At 40.3% G+C, this 17454-nt stretch overlaps 1 protein-coding gene across 2 annotated transcripts in view; it reads right to left on the bottom strand.

Annotated features, from left to right (window-relative positions):
• SYNPR (synaptoporin) overlaps positions 1 to 17454 on the bottom strand; it is a 290962-nt gene that overhangs the window by 113165 nt on the left and 160343 nt on the right. For both annotated transcript variants that reach the window (XM_004267984.4, XM_004267986.3), the window contains one exon: positions 2112 to 2236. In XM_004267984.4, coding sequence (XP_004268032.1) covers positions 2112 to 2236 — 125 coding nt within the window. The remainder of the gene's footprint in view (positions 1 to 2111; positions 2237 to 17454) is intronic.

A 17454-nucleotide genomic window follows, 5' to 3' on the forward strand; every position in this document is an offset into this window, starting at 1 on the left:
TCCTGGTAGAAAGCAATGTAGACCTTACAATGTCACGAATAATGTTACTAAGCATCCCACCCCTGTTGCCCAGCCAGTGAAAATTCTCATCTCCTCTTCTAGATCCCCTGTGTTGATGAGTAAGCATGCATTGGCTTGGTCATTCCACACTAAAGCCAAGGAGTTCCTCCAGAACCTTCAGATGTGTCAAGCATCCCCACTCCCACTTCCACTAGCACAGGAAGCTCTGGTAATTACTAAATTACCAGGCATTCTATACTTAATATTTCTCTGCTTTGGACTCCCTTATTAGTTAATTAGGAGAGTATCTACTTGAGCAGAGGTGTTTGCAACTTTTATCACTGTATGACTCTTAAAAACCATTTAATACATTGGTATAAAAGCCCTGTCTGCGTGATTCATTGGCTGTGAACTGAGGCACTTTTGTTTTGGACTAGGAAAAGTTCACTAGATCAGTATACTAAGGATGCGTTCCATGATATACAAATCTTCTGAGATGCTCAGTGAGAAAGGGTTTCTGTGGCCAAAAATGTTTGGGGAAACACTGTGTTCTTGGTGATTCAAAATGTGTATTAGAATGGCAAAGTGCTAAGAAGTATTTCTTAAACTTATTTTATCATATAATTTAAAAATTCTGGGAATTCCCTGGTGGCACAGTGGTTAAGAATCAGCCTGCCAACGCAGGGGACATGGGTTCGAGCCCTGGTCTGGGAATATCCCATATGCCGCGGAGCAACTAAGCCCGTGCGCCACAACTACTGAGCCCGCGCACCCAGAGCCCATGCTCTGCAATAAGAGAAGCCACCGCAATGAGAAGCCCGCACACCATGATGAAGAGTAGCCCCCGCTCGCCACAATTAGAGAAAGCCCACGCACAGCAACAATGACCCAACACAGCCAAAAATAAATAAATAAATAGATAATAAATAAATAAATTTATAAAAAAATAATTCTGCCTCCCTCCCTCCCTCTCTCCTTCCTTCCCTCTCTCCCTCTTATTCTCTACCTCTTTCTTCTTACTTTCTTCCTCTTTTCTTTTTAGAAACATTAAATATGTAGGGCTCCATGGGAAAGATTTTGGAAAACACTGTACTTGCCTATTTAAGCAAAGTTTTTAGGGGCTAATTTCTACTTTTCTCTGTAATTCCAGAGCCAGCACTGTATCTGGCACAAAATGAATATTCGACAAATGTTTGCTAAATTGAAGGGCACACATGAGAGTATATTAATAAGATGTCAAAATATTAGGTTGAAAGTGTTTGACAAAATCACGCCAGTTATTTGGTACCAAGTGTTTGGTACTTTTACAGAAACAAATTATTTAGAAATTGAATTCAATTAATCCACTTTGGGTAGATGGATCAGAATCACAAGATGTCTGATTTGGGACAAGTCCTAGTAGGTATTTAGTCATCATTTTATAGACAGGTCTTATCTTTCATAGTGAATTTATAAAGAGGTTGAAAGAGTTATCTCAAGCAACTGAAGTATAGGAGTAAAGATGTGAGTTCTGGGCTTAACCCGAGTGCGCTCGAACACTGACTCTGCCACCTACTGGCCAAGGGAATGTGGGCAAATATATCTGTGCCTCAGTTTCCTCATTTGAAAATGGCGATGGTACTTGTACTACCCTCCAAAGGTCACTGTGATGAACTAATGAGATTCAAGCTAAGCACAATGGCTCATGGAAACAATATTAATATCATTAAACGCATTATCAGACAGGATTGCATAGTCACTATGAAATGAGAGGTGACCACACAACTGTAGACAGAATTTGGGAGACCTTAAAGAATTATGGACAGGAAGGAAGAAATTGTATAACTGAGATCTCCATATTGATGGACCCCAATACTGGGCAATCTGTAGCATTTTTTGGGGGAGGGAGAGTTAATTCTGCTTTGAAAGTACAACTCCCATGGAATAACTCTTCCCAGGGTAGGGTGTTAGGTGGGCATTTTACTTGTTTGGGCATTCTTCAGGCTCAGGAAGAATCCTCTCTTTTTACTCATAAGTCCCTGGGAGATTGCATTTTTAAAGAAACCACAGAAAGAAGAAAGTGCCCTGCCCCTCCGGGGGGAGACGAGTGAGCACAAGTCGCCATTCCCTACCTGAACGGGTAGGCAAATGCTATGTCAATGCTGAGGTTACTTTCCGTCTTGTTGACACAGTCCACACTCAGCCGCAGGCCTCCGGAATAGCCACCGCATGTTGCAAATGCAAAGATTGCAAAAAGCTGTGGAGAACAAAGAAACAAAAGAGAAGGCGGCTATTAGGATGGTGCTGATCTCACGAGATCTGTCAACAGGAGCTCAGCGTCTCACACTGAGAAAGGCTGGAGTTCTTCTAAAGTGCGGCATCTTATTTGGTTCAGGCTGGAATGAAGGCCAGGGTGATGATGGGGAATGGGGTGGTGGGGTCTGAAAAAACTGTCTGGAAAACTGGAGTAATTTTGTTTGTAGAAAAATTAAACACAAGGACAAAATATCTGTGTTTGAGGCCAAATATCGGTGTAAAGAGCTGTCACACCTCAGAAGGTAGAGAAGGTAATCTCACATCAAAGGCTCTGGAGAGCTACACACCAAGGGATTAATGATGGATACCTTCAGGTGGGAAGAATTTGGTATGTTTCCTTGCTTGCTTCTTTTTGTTTATCTGTATTTTTTGCAATACACATGTTTTGTCTTTTGGAATAATATAGATTTTTAAAAATGCATAGTCAGAGAATTTTAGAGTTGATGGGTAGAAGAAGAGGAGGTATCTAAAATATGCTATTCCAGAGGATAAGATCTCAGTATATGTCAGCCTCAATGCCCCTTTGGTGGTTCCAACTCTGTATTCCTTGCTCTTTCTGAGTCAACTACTAAAAGGTTCAGCTGGTTACGAACTAATGTCATAGTCTATCCTAGTGCAGAACATGCATCTATGGGAATTAGGTACTGAAAATTAAGAACAGGAACTCAGAGAAGTCTTCCAGAGAGAAGATACATCTGAGAAGGTGAGAATGGCCTAAGATGGGAAGGAAACAAATGCCAAACTTTGTCCACTTAGTTTGGCTAAATTCAAAAGAACTTCCTGCTCATTTCCAAAGAAAGTCAATCAAGTGCACTTAACACTCACCCATTCTGTAATACTCCCATTTATTTTATTTTAATTTTGGAACTCAGCTTCTTATAGTAGCTTGGAGTCCCCATTAGGAACACCAGATCACTTTGCATAGCGAGAGGAATTCTTGTGTAAGGGTTAAGTGCATGGGCTCTGGGATGTGACCTTGGGAAAGTTGCTTAATTCACCTGTGAAGCCGGCTGGTCCTGAACTTTTGTTTGTTGGGGTTTTTTTGATTACTGATTCAATTTCATTACTAGTGATCAGTTTGTTCAGATTTTCTGTTTCTTCCTGATTCAGTCTTTTTTTGTATTTAATTTTTTTTATACAGCAGGTTCTTCTTAGTTATCTATTTTATACATATTAGTGTATATATGTCAATCCCAGTCTCCCAATTCATCCCATCACCACCACATACACCCCACCGCCCCTGCCCCGTCCCTGATTCAGTCTTGGAAGATTGTATGTTTCCAGGAATTTTTCCATTTCTTTGTGGTTATCTAATTTGTTGGCATATAATTGTTTGTAGTAATCTCTTATGATTTTTTCTATTTCTGTGGTGTCAGTTGTAACTTCTCTTTCATTTTTGATCTTATTCATTTGGGCCCTTTCTCTTTTTTTCTTGATGAGTCTAGCTAAAGGTTTATCAATTTTGTTTATCTTCTCAAAGAACCAGCTCTTAGTTTCATTGATCTTTTCTATTGGTTTTTAGTCTCTATTTCATTTATTACCACTTTGATCTCTATTATTTCTTTTTCTTCTACTAACTTTGGGCTTTGTTCTTCTTTTTCTAGTTCCTGTAGGTGTAATGTTAGATTGTTTATTTGAGATTTTTCTTGTTTCCTGATGTAGGGCTGTATTGCTATAAACTTCCCTCTTAGATCTGCCTTTGCTGAGTCCCACGGATTCTGGAATGTTTTGTTTCTATTTTCATTTGTCTCCAGGTATTTTGTGATTTCCTCTTTGATTTCTTCAGTGATCCCATGGACCAGGAGAAGCATATTTGGTAGCATGTTGTTTAGCCTTTAAGTATTTGTGTTTTTCACAGCTTTCTTGTAATTGAGAGTCTAGTCTGATACCACTGTCGTGGGAAAGATGCTTAAAATGATTTCAGTCTTCTTAAATTTGAGACTCATTTTTTCATCTAACATGTGATCTATCCTGGAGAATGTTCTAAGTGCATTTCAGAAAAATGCATATCCTGCTCTTTTGGGGTGGAATATTCTGTATTTATATATTAAGTCAATCAGATATAATGTGTCATTTAAGGTCAATGTTTCCTGATTGATTTTCTGTCTGGATGATCTATCCATTGATATAAGTGGGGTGTTAAAGTCCCCTACTATTATTGTATTGCTGTCAATTTCTCCTTTCATGTCTGTTAACATTTGCTTTACTGTTGGATTAATCTTTTCTATTATTACGTAAGGCCCTTCTTTGTCTCTTTTTACAGTCTTTGCTTTAAAGTCTATTTAATCTGATGTAAATATTGATACCCCAGCTTTCTTTTTGTTTCCATTTGCATAGAATATCTTTTTCTACTTCTTCACTGTGTGTCTTTCACTCTGAAGTGGCTCTGAGGCCCGACTGGGACTGTTGTGGGTGTGCTGGTATGTGGGGCTGGACCCCTGGAGCAGGAGACACCTGGAGGGGTGCCAGTGCCAGCTGGGGATGCCTGCTGGGTAGAACGCGGCAGCAGCTGCTATGGAAGAGCCAGGTGGGGCAGGCAGGTTGGGCAGGATAGGTCCTCAGGGAAATACTTGGTTGGTGCACATGGTGTTAGTTAAGTTGATGGGGAGTGACAGAAATGGTACATGCTCATGCCGGGCCTGCGAGGTGGATGGAGAGTTTAAAAAAAAAATGGCACCTGCGACTTCTTCTGTCTCTGGAGAAAATTTCACCAGATCTCTGCCCCTCCAGCACATGCCTTAAAATTTAGTCAATTGAATCTCTGTCTTCTATGACACAGGCACTTCTTAAAAAATTTTTATTTACTTTATTTTTGGCTGCGTTGGGTCTTTGTTGCGTGCACAGGCTTTCTCTACCTGTGGTGAGCCGGGGCTGCTCTTCATTGCGGCGCGAGGGCTTCTCATTGCTGTGGCTTCTCTTGTTGCGGAGCACGGGCTCTGGGCATGCGGGCTTCAGTAGTTGTGGTTCGTGGGCTTAGTCGCTCCATGGCATGTGGGATCTTCCTGGACCAGGTCTCGAACCCGTGTCCTCTGCACTGGCAGGCAGATTCTTAACCACTGCACCACCAGGGAAGCCTGACACAGGCACTTTTTAAGCTGCTGCTTCTGCACTGGGACTTGGAGAAAGTGAGTATGTATGTATGCTCTTCAAGAACTAAGTCTCAGTTTTCCACAGCCCTCCAGCTTTCCTGGACATAAGCCGCTCTGGCTTTCAAAGCCAGACGTTATAGGGGCTCATCTTTCTGGTGCAGCTCCCCCAGGCTGGGGAGCCCAATGTGGGGCTCAAACTCCTCGCTCTTCAGGGGAAACCACCATGGCTGTGATACCCCTCCCTCTGTGGGTCAGGGCACCAGGGGTGACAATGAGATCTCCAGAGGATAAAGTTTTGATTTATAGCATTTGCCAATTTCCATGGTGTAAATACTCCCACCATGGCCAATTCCACGCTACCAACATAACACCTCTGAACCTTGACTGGGAAGAGACCTTGGGCTTCTTTCACTGATTTCACTTCAATTATTCATTCATTTATCCATTCAATCACTTATTATTCACTTACTGATTTAGCTACTGTAGGAGAGACCGTTGATGCTCTGCTGAGATCCCTGCAGCCCACCCTACAGGCCACCTGCATTTTCAGGGGGACAGTCCTCATACGCATCAAAGGCTCCTCCCCAAACACTCGAGGCTCTCCGCTGAGGGCTTTCTCAGGCAGCAGGAATGCAGCCTGTGACTGGGGCACGGTGCGAGTCTCTGGGAGTCAATTCCCTGGCAGCTTCCAAACAATGTGGGATGGAAACTGGTGGATAAACCCCCAGTGTCCCTGTCTGTCTGTGGGGAAAGTTTGAGGTGTGTTCAGTATAGTTTCTTCCAATGGGATTAAGCCCCTGTTGCCCACAGCAACATCTGCTCACAAACGACACCCTTGGTGGGCGTTTTCCTTTTTCTGTCTCATTTCCCCACTCATCATTGTGCTTCCTGGCATTACTTCTCAGGTGACCTTGCTGAGTCTAAATTCTTGTATTTTCAAAAAGCAGGTCTCAGGATCTGCTTCTGAGGAATGCAACTGAGACAGTTACCAAACACGGACCCAGCACCGATTACTCTCTAGGTACTGCAGTGGCCCTAGGACTGTATTAATGGAAGGACTGGTACCACTCAGCGCACCTTAGCTCATGCCTCTCAGCTTCTAGCTCGCCACGCTCTCATCTCTGCAGCCCTCTCCAAAGAAGCTGAGCCCCTTTGCAAACAGAAAGTCTTCTTGGACTACGTTGTCCAGAGGAGGGCTCCTGACCCCAGCCCACGCCACCCTGACTCCCATTATTCCCTGCTGCTGTTGTTGTTTACCTGAGCAGACATTTAAAAACCTGTATTGGTCGGCATAGTGTATTCACCTGTTTATGTTTTGTCTGACCACTTCCCCGAGGAAAGGTGATACCCTTGTCTGTGTTTACTGATGAATCCCAGCCCTTGGCACGAAGTAGGTGCTCCCTAAACACACGTTGACTAAATATAGTCGGCTCCCCTACCTCCAGGGAACTTGCTGTCCTTTTGGGGATGCAGACAAGTGGATCAACAGGTGCAGTGACAGTGCTTTATGGTGGCGGCAGTCACTGGAGCATGCTAGAGAAAAATGTGGTGCATGCTTGCAGAGGAGTGGAGGGAATGTGCGGAGTGGAGTCTGGAGAAATGGACAGCTGAGCAGACAGCAGGCAAGCGTGCCAGGTTTAGCCACGTAAGAGGGAGAAAATGAGTGTTTTAGGCAGAGAGAGCAACAAGTCAAAGATACTCAAGTGAGCAAGCGAGGCACATCGCGGCTGTGCAGTTGGTAGGACAGGAGCAGACATTGTAAGATGGGAAGAAAGTGGTGACTCCATTCAGGAGGCAAGAGGGATGCATCAGGTCTGGTCTAGGGAGGATCCAAAAACTAAGGCCCCTGAGCCATGTCCAGCCACACCCATTCACTCGCGTATGGTCTACGGCTGCTTTCAGGTTACAATGATAGAAATGAGTATGGACAGTAAAGATTCTACGGTCCAAAAAGGCAAACCTATTTACTATCTGGTCGTTAACAGAAATCGTCCGTCCGTACGAGGAAACCTGGGTTTTAGGAGGGAGTTGGGTTTTCGGCAGGGGAGGGGCGTGACAAATCTGCATTTCAGAAAAGCCACACTGGCAACAGTGGAGAGTGCGGATGGAGAGAGGGCAGGACCTGATGCTGGAGGATGAGCAAGTGTCTCACTTCCCCAAACAGTCTGCAGACGCTTTGCCAGCAGGACCGCACCTCAGTTCTCTTTGTATCCTTGCTGTGCCAAAACATGGTAGGCGGCTCATAAATGTTGTCAAGTGAATGAAAATATGAATGAATGAGCAAGACAAGATGAGAGGATGAAGGGCTTGAAAACGTGAACCCTGGCACCGAAGCCCAGAATAATAAACACTGTGAAGGCGACGATGACGGTGATGATAACGATGATGATAGCACTAAAAAAATCAACCACATTTGATTCTCGGGGCCAGTCTCTTCAGTAAATACATTATTTATATGAGCCCATTTAATCCTCTCAACAACCCTCTGAAGTGGAAACATAACCCCTCATTTTTTACATGAAGAAACTGGGTCAAACTGCACGCCAAGATCACATGGGTTATTGGTATGTTAAGTAGTCATGGTTTGAACTCGGATCTGCCTTTCTCTAAAGTTTATCTTCCCTCTTCCCAACTCTCCCAGGGCTGTGAAGGGCATCTCACTTGGCTGGAGCAGACTATGGAAAGACTAATATCAGTTATGGGCTAGTTAAGGCTTTCTCTGTCACATCAATGCTCAGGAAGCCAAGTGAGGACTAAATGAAGCACCTGTAAGACAAAGTCCTGACCATCCACGTGGATGCCAGCGGCAGCTCGTGGATCTTGCCTCAGCCTCACAAGCCTTCGCTCTGCAGTATCACAGGACATTAGGGGGGAGGAACTTAGAATCTGCTATGATAAAGACACTGGAGAAGCCTGCCAGGAGTAGTTCTGCCAATTACATTTAACAAGCCCGTCTTCCTAATTCTCAGCCACCCATGGTGGGTCGGGGGGCGGGGGGAGGGGTTCCTCACTTTCACTCCCGTCCATCATTCAACAGCTTATAGGTGAAAGAGACCCAGTTCCTGCCTCTGATGAACCCCTCTGGTGTCTTCTCCTTTTATGATTTGTCTTGGGCTGATGAGTCATTGGTCCTTAGCACCCCTGAGGAGCATTTCTGGGAACACAGCTGTTTAAAAGAGCTGATTACTCACTAGTAGCCCTGGAAAAGTGAGGAATACACACTGTCAGGATATTTTCTGGTGCAGAAACAGTGTTTGATTAACTGTGGCTTCCCTCATATCCCAGAGGCTGCCCAGGAGGCCCTCAGCTGACTGATGAACGCCTCTAAAACTTAATGTTCCAATTTTACTCATTTTGGTCCAATTCTTCTTTCTTCTAGTGTTTCTTCTCTTATTGATAATTGGATTTTTCCAAAGAAATTGACAAAGCACCTATTCTGGCCATCAGTTTATGGTTACTGCAACACTCTGACCCAGAAAGTTTTTGTGAACAACCCTGTAAAATCTCAGATGAGACCTTCCTGTGAAGATAAAAACTGCAGGTCATCCCTGGAAGACAATATAATTCTATCTTATTTGGAGGCACTGAAAACCATGGTCAAAAAGCTCTCCCCCATAGAGCTGTATGTTTTTTCTTGTAGTTGTATATAACTATCTGTGTTCTTAACCAGCTCCAATATCTTCCACGCTGCTTTCCATTTCAGGCTACCTGTCAAGAATTGTATACTGTGCCCTTCTAGCTGCTTTGTGATTTATATGAAATCTTCCCAAGCAAAGGCAACCTCCTAAAATTGGTACTTCATAGTAGCACCTGAGGAATTCTGACCAGGCCCTGCAGAAGGAGAACCCCAAATTACTTATATAGCATAAGAAGTTTCTGTTTTCATTTTCTTAAACCTGCAGCCTGGAGATGGATCACTTAATAACGTATTTGGGCACAGGTAACAGAAAGCTTGATAAATAGTGGCTTAAACAAAGAGGACTTTGTTTTTCATATGTATTGAGAAGTCCAGAACTAAGTGGCTGCTGGTATGATGATGTCTGAGCCAACATCTCTTTGTTTCCTGTGGTCTCTGCCTCATCACCAAAAAATGGTTGCTGCATTTCCATGGATATCCTTAGCTGCACGGGAGCCTAAGAAGTGAATATCTGGCTTGCCTGGGCTGCAGAGGGGAGGTAGGCAATGGTACAAGGGCTGGGAATGGTTATTCAGTCAGCCAGTTGCCACTGTCTGCCCCAGAAATTTATGGGAGATGAAGAAGTAAAACAAGCATTTATGGCATTTTATAAAGGCAAGATAGAATAGTCAAGCCCATTCAGCATCTAGTCATTTCCTCTTCCCTGGACAGTACCTAGAAAGTCCTGTGCCTTATATGCTAAATTTAACACTTGCCCATGAAGAGAAATGTAAATTTCTGCTTGAATTTTATTTTCCAACATAAAGCCTGACATAAATCTTTAAAGTAAAATGCATGACTGAAATAGTAAAAATAAATTGCAAACTTCATGCCTATTAAAAAAATAATCAAATAAATTTTGAAGTAGTCAATCAATGAACTATTATGCGATACTTAAAAAGTATGAAAAGCAGTATAGAAAATTATAGGTGATCTTATGTAAAGCAAAAAAAAAAAAAAAAAAAAAGCAAATTGCCAAGTATGACATGTGCATTACATTTTTGTAAAAGGAAGTATTTATAGATGTATACATTTTTAATGGACTTGAAAAGGTCTAGAAAGGTTGTACTGAAGTATTATCAGTTTTTAACATTAAGGAGTAAATTTTGGAAGCAGAATCTTATTTTTAAATTATTTTTGTATTGTTTCAACTTCTGCCAATAAGCATGCATAACTTTCGCAACTAAAAAAAAGATATTATTAAAGCAAATTTACTGTTACCAAAGGGGAGAGGGAGGGTGGGAAGGACAAATTAGGCATATGGGATTAACAGATACAAACTACTATACATAAAATAGATAAGCAATAGGATTTACTGTATAGCACAGGGAATTATATTCAATATCTTGTAATAACCTACAATGGAAAATAGTCTGAAAAAATATATAACTGAATCACTTTGCTGTGCACCTGAAACAAACCCAATATTGTAAATCAACTATACTTCAATTTTAAAAAAAGATCTTATTACAATTGCAAATTTAGACAACCTCTGGGTAACTTGAACAAAGTAAATTCAGGCCTGTCATTAGACAGCTATGCTATTTTTAATCTCCATTTTGATGAAAAAATGTAAAATCAAAGAAAACCCACTCCCTTTCAGAATTATCTTCATAATACCTTCAAATTATTTACATTTGGGGGAGGGACAATATAAGAATGGGGGGAAAAGGGTTATTATGGGATTATATGAAATCATGTGTGTGAAACTTCTGAAAATTGTAAAGCACTATAGAATTCAACGAATCTTTCATTCAATAAAAAAAGTTAAAAAATTATTTACATTTATAGAGAGTGTAAATTGAATCACATTTTTGACTTGCTCATTTATTAAAATACTTTGGCAAAGTCACTGTTTACAATCAAGGTAAGACTATTTCAAAATATACCATGGGAATATATGCTTAAGAATGTGTCAATCTTTAGTTGAGTAAAAGTGTAACTTACCTTTTGTCAGATTCAGTGATGGTCATTGTTTTTAAAGGACTCCACTCCCATTCTCTCATATCCGTCATAACGGAGTAACAAGAAAAAATAAAAATTCCACAGAACTTCTCACTGAGAACTGAAACCATTTCTCTGACACCTGACTTAAAAGTCTTATGAATTAATTTCTTGCCTATTGTAGTGGTTTTGAACTTGACATTTTTCTGGAGAAATTTGATCTTAGATCACTGAAGAAAATCATTGATAGATATCTTAACTGCACACTTTTGCTTGACAGGAAAATTAGAGTAAGATAAATGCATGGAACACAGCCACTGTTCTATAATTTAATAACATGTATAGAATATGCTGGCATGAACTATTCCTTGCCAGAAGCCATGTTTTCATGATAATGTAGCATGTTTAGAATTTTTTAAAAACTAAAGTCACAATCCTTTAACCCCATTTTTTTTTTTTTTATAAAGAGCAGGCTTTAGTTACCATGTCTCTCAATAGAAAGTAAAAGTCAGGATGGGATTCTATTCTGGATGAATTCGGTGTATTTCATGTGTCTTCTTTAAAATTTGAACATTTCATGAAACAGAGTTATATTTATATCCATAAAGCAAATTAGAATAACAGGATTATTTGGGGGAAAAATACTGATTCATAACCAACTGGCCACATTCAATTAATTCTTTTCATTAGACTGTATGGCTCATTAAACAGAGAAGTTTCTCTCATTCACACTCCTTTAAAAAAAAATTAAAACAAAAAAATTTTGCCTTAAATGCAGCTTCACTTTAATGAAAGACAAGCACAGGGTCCCATGAAAAGAACAGAAGGAGCTGATTTTTTCTGCTTGTTTAGCCATTTTTATGCTTGTGGCTATATTATAAATAAATAAAATCCAGGGCTTATCAACTATAAGCCAGGAATATGAACAGGCATCATAGTTAAGCTCATGAACTAAGGCAGAAACCCAGAATGAGTCATAAAACCATTTACTGTCAAAAGAATTTTTAAAACATGCAAATAACTATGTAGAGAGATTCAAAGGCCTTTCTACATTCTACTTGCTTTGCACACACCTCACTGGCAAGTTGCATTTCTCTACTGTTCATACTTCAAGATATTTGTGAAGTTCTGATTGTTCTGATTCTTGACCTGGGAATCAATGTCTGAACCTCCCAAACATAATGCACAGTCATCAAATCACCTCTGGAATAACAGGGCACTTGCTACCATGTATTATTTTGATTATGTAATGGAAAAGAAGCAAGCCTGACATAGGCAGATAAATTGTAGCATTTATTCATTTGAAAAATACCCAAAATACTAGAGTAGAAGTTCTGGAGGAACAGTTTGAAGTATATTCTAAAGTAATATTTTCTAATTATAATTCTAATCATAACAACACAACTGCTGCTACCATTTAGGGAGCTTCTACTTGTGTCCGGCAATACACTTGTCTTTAATGACTGTAATGTGCTTTACAGACATTATCTCATTAAAATCTCATATCTCTGTGAGGTAGGTATCATCATCACCCCCATTTCAGAGCTGGGTAAACCATGGCATTGAGGGGTTAAGTGACTCATCCAAGACCACACAGATAGAGAATGACAGTTTGAATCCAGGAGGTCATAACTATACTAAAAGGAACCATTAATCATAAAAATCGAATTGGTCACTGTTAGAGGATACTAGTGAACTAAAAAACTCGTAAATGAAAAGGGAAGCATCAATCATTTATCTTGCCTTTTCTTTAAGAATGCTACTAGTAAGTGGCCTAATAGTAGAGAAGAAGTTTGCCTTCATAGAACTATTCACCTAATAATGACAAAGAATTAGAATATCACCATTTTGCAACCTGTCATGGACTGAATATTTGTGCCTCTACCCTAATGCATATGTTGAATCCCTAACCCCCACTGTGGCTGTACTTGGGGATGATGCCTCTAAGGAAGTAATTCAGGTTAAATGAAGTTAAGGGTGGGGCCCCGATCCCATAGGATTAGTGTTCTTTTATTATTATTATTTTAATTAACGTATCGTTGATTTGCAATGTGTCTGCTGTGCAGCAAAGTGACTCAGTTATACACATATAGACATTCTTTTTTTATATTCTTTTGCATTACAGTTTATAACAGGATATTGAACATAGTTCCCCATGCTATACATTAGGACCTTGTTGTCTGTCCATTCTAAATGTAATAGTTTGCATCTAGCAACCCCAAACTCCCAGTCCATCCCTCCCGCTCCCGCCCTCCCTTACGGCAACCAAAAGTCTGATCTCTATGTCTGTGAGCATGTTTCTGTTTTGTAGATAGGTTCATTTGTGCCATATTTTAGATTCCACGTATAAGTGATATCATACGGTATTCGTCTGCAACTAGAGATTATCATACTAAGTAAAGTAAGTCAGAAAGAGAAAGGATTAGTGTTCTTAAAAGAAGAAACACCAGGGCTTGCTCCCTTTCTCTGTATCTCTCCCTGTGTGTACTGACCAAGGAAAGGAGCACACAGCAAGGTGGCAGCCACTTACAAGCCAAGAGGAGAGGCCTCAGAATGAAATCTACCTTGCAAGCATGTTAATCTTGGACTTGTCAGCCTCCAGAACTGTGAGAAATAAATTTCTAATTTTTAAGCCACCCAGTCTTTGGTACTTTGTTATGGCAGCCCAAACTAAGACACAACCCTTAACAAATTAATCTAAACACTGATGACTGATAACACAAAAAGAGAGACAGCCAGATATTATGTGCCTCTAATGGAAGAAGATCTTACCAATTTTGAGGTATTCTTTGCAAAAAAAACCCCCAAACCTGAATTTGATCAAGTCTCTATGTCCAACTGCCAATTTACAAAAAAATGCAGGAGAGAGAGAGAGACATGTGTAAAATGACATCACAAGGGTGAAATCAGCAAAATCCAGATGCTGAGAAACTCTCCAGGTGTAAATACCTTGTTTAAGAATAACAACAATAAATTATTAAACTGTATGAATGACACAAAAGAGGAGACAGAGAGAAGAGCTTATGCATGAAAAGGTCTAAAAGATATATCAAAAATCCAGATTTCAGAAAACTAAGAAAAAAAGTCATGAGATTAAGAGAGATATTTGGAAATTAATAGATATTTGATGACAACTGAATTATTGCTCATTTTTAAGACACGTGAAGTGGTATTGTAGCGTTTTTGTTTTCAGTACCTTTGAGAGATACACACCAATTTATTACAGAAGAAATGATCTAATGCTTGGGGAGTATAAAAGGAATAATGTTAGCTATGAGTTGATTATTGCTGGAATGATGAGGAAACAGAGGCTCATTATATTATTCTGTGTTTTTTATATGCTTGAAATTTTCCATTATTAAAAGTATTTTACAAATTTGAGATCATATTATAAACCAATCTAGATATACATGTCCATGTGTAGTCAAAATTCAATAGTTTTTAAAATTTAATATGTATGTGAACAGTTTTCAAGATATTTTATTTAAGGATATTCAAGAATAATCTTAAAATTTCTGAGAGGATCACTTAAAAAAATTTTTTTTATTGGAGTATAGTTGCTTCATAATGTTGTGTTAGTTTCTACTGTATAGCAAAGTGAATCAGCTATACGTATATATATATATCCCCTCTTTTTTGGATTTCCTTCCCAATTAGGTCACCACAGAGCACTGAGTAGAGTTTCCTGTGCTATATAGTAGGTTCTCATTAGTTATCTATTTTATACATGGTATCAATAGTGTATATATGTCAATCCTAATCTCCCAATTCACCCCACCCCGTTTCCCCCTTGGTATCCGTACGTTTGTTCTCTACGTCTGTGTCTCTATTTCTGCTTTGTAAATAAGATCGTCTATTCCAATTTTTTTCAGATTCCACATATATGCGTTAATGTACGATATTTGTTTTCCTCTTTCTGACTTACTTCACTCTGTATGACAGTCTCTAGGTCCATCCACATCCTGAGAGGATCACTTTTTAAAGTAAGGAAGTCTCATTCTGTTTTATTATTATAATACTGCAGGACTTACAGGAAAATATATTCTCTTTAACACAAATTTTTTCTTTTTTTTTTTTTGTGGTACGCGGGCCTCTCACTATTGTGGCCTCTCCCGTTGAGGAGCACAGGCTCCGGACGCGCAGGCTCAGCAGCCATGGCCACGGGCCCAGCCACTCCGCGGCATGTGGTATCTTCCTGGACCGGGGCACGAACTCGTGTCCCCTGCCTCGGCAGACGGAATCTCAACCACTGCGCCACCAGGGAAGCCCGAATTTTCTTTCTTAATAATCTTTTATTGATTGTTCCAAGAACCCATTTAGTTCTGCCTCATTATGAGAGAGCAGCCTTTTCTCACTATGTTTTAATGAGATGAAAGATCACCATAGCCTAAAGGACTATACATTCTATGTAAAGGACATTATTTCTTAGATAATAAGACAAAAATTCCCACCATCATTCAGTAATGTCTTTCTATTGATTAAATTCAAGAGATAAAAAAATTTATCAACTTACTTAATATTTAACAGATTGGCTTTAGTTTCTGAGTACTAATGTTGTTAAGTGGAGTTCATATAGACCATACCCATAAGCACAGACATAAATACTATCCCAACTCCAGCACTGAAGAAGAGCCTGCAAATATGTAGCCATCTAGTGACTATGGACAGAGTGACCTTTTCTAAACAGCTTAGCTTCTGGATCCCAAGTTAAACTTAAACCACTTTTTAACACATCTAGCAAGGTTAAAGTACCATCAGAGAATCATTTTATTTGTTCATGGGACTCAAAGACGATTCTGCAAAACAAAACAACAAAAAAAGTGACACAATTCTAAAAGAAGGGATTTGCATGGGCTAGAGAAAACTGGAAGATGTGGGAACAGAAATGTAAGTGGGAACTGTCTTGCAAATAGTTGATGTCCAATAAAAATGCACTTAATGAATGTGAGGGATAATTCTTCCTCTAAAGAACAAGAAGTAGTCACTGGATGGGGCTCCAGGGAGTCATGTTGGGTTGGAAAGGAGGGAAATTGAGGAGTCCTATGTGAAAGGATCTTAATTTTCTTAGCGGATGGATAAGTGAAATCAAATAATGAATGGAAGTGAAGGAGGAGATTAGGAATTTGAGGAACTAGGAAAAAAAGCTCAAATACCTACTGAAGAGGTGGAAAGAAATGAACTAAAAATGAAACAAGAATTACAAAAGGGCATGATGTCATTATGCTATCTGCCTTGCTTGGTTGGAAGCCCTCTGAGGGCAGGGACCATCTCTTGGTTATCTTCACATCCCCCATATTGCAGAAGTGCTCTCATCATGTCTGTAAATTAAATAATCTCCTCAATTTGTGCAAGTACACCCAGAGCACGCCTCCAGGACCTGTCAGATACACAGAGAAGTAAGCTAAAAAGTAGGATACAATAGTAGAGCCAAAGTTCTTTGATGAAGGTAAATAAAGAACAGCATGTCAGAACTGTCATCAGGGTAAAAATACTTAGCTCATAGCAGGCATTTCATAGTAATTTTTTGAACTAATGGAAATACATCCCTTATCTCCCTCCAAACAGGGCGGGACCCACAAGTTTATATCAAAGTACTTGGTGCGAGGGTGGGAAGGGGGGTCCACCAGAAGTGGTTAAAGTAAAAGAGTCTGGAAAGAAATAAGTAGAACTAGAAGAGGGGCCCTCTTTTGATCTCACTGAGCCTTACCACTGTATCTGGCAGATGCTGGGATGGAACCCAGAATCCTAAGAGAGCCAGTGGTCTGTGGGGAGAAGATTAGAAGCGATATTTTGACACAAGCCCAGGAAAAGGCCGGAACAAAGATGTAAGAAGGTGTCAGACTTGCTCAAGTGAAAGAAGGAAGCTGCTGCATTTGGCTTTTATCGGTTGATGTGTTTATATTCCCTGGGAAGAAATGGTTGACAAACGCCAGAGGGAAGTAGAAAGAGCTGGGTAATGTAGAGCTTGCTTCATAGGAAGCTGATCTCTTTAATGGTTATGATTATCACAGTGTTCTCATTTCTTAATGCTACAAGTTCAATGAAACATTGGAAATGAAATAACAAACCCATTTACCTGGTATGGCATAGACTCTGGGCTTAATGAGCATTTAAAGGCTGTGTTCCCTTGAACGTGGCTCCTAGAACCCATGAGAACAGCCTCCTTTGAGATATGCTCCATCTAAGCCCATGGTACCTCCTTCTGTTCCATCATCAAAGTCAAAAACCTGAGAGTCCTCCTTCACCTCATTCATTCAAACAGTCCCCTGGCTTTGTTGGTTCTGCATTCTTAATATTGATCAGAGCTTCTCTATTCTCTTGCTACTTCTTTGACCCAGGCCACCATCACCACTGGCCCAGAGTAACGGTGTGGTCTCCTCTCAGCTGCACCTGCCTTCAACCTTGCCCTAGGACATCCAGGCTCCATTCTGCCGCAAGGGCCACCTTTCC

This window comes from Orcinus orca, chromosome 10 (genome assembly GCF_937001465.1).
Source record: "Orcinus orca chromosome 10, mOrcOrc1.1, whole genome shotgun sequence".
In the NCBI taxonomy this organism is placed as follows: domain Eukaryota; kingdom Metazoa; phylum Chordata; class Mammalia; order Artiodactyla; family Delphinidae; genus Orcinus; species Orcinus orca.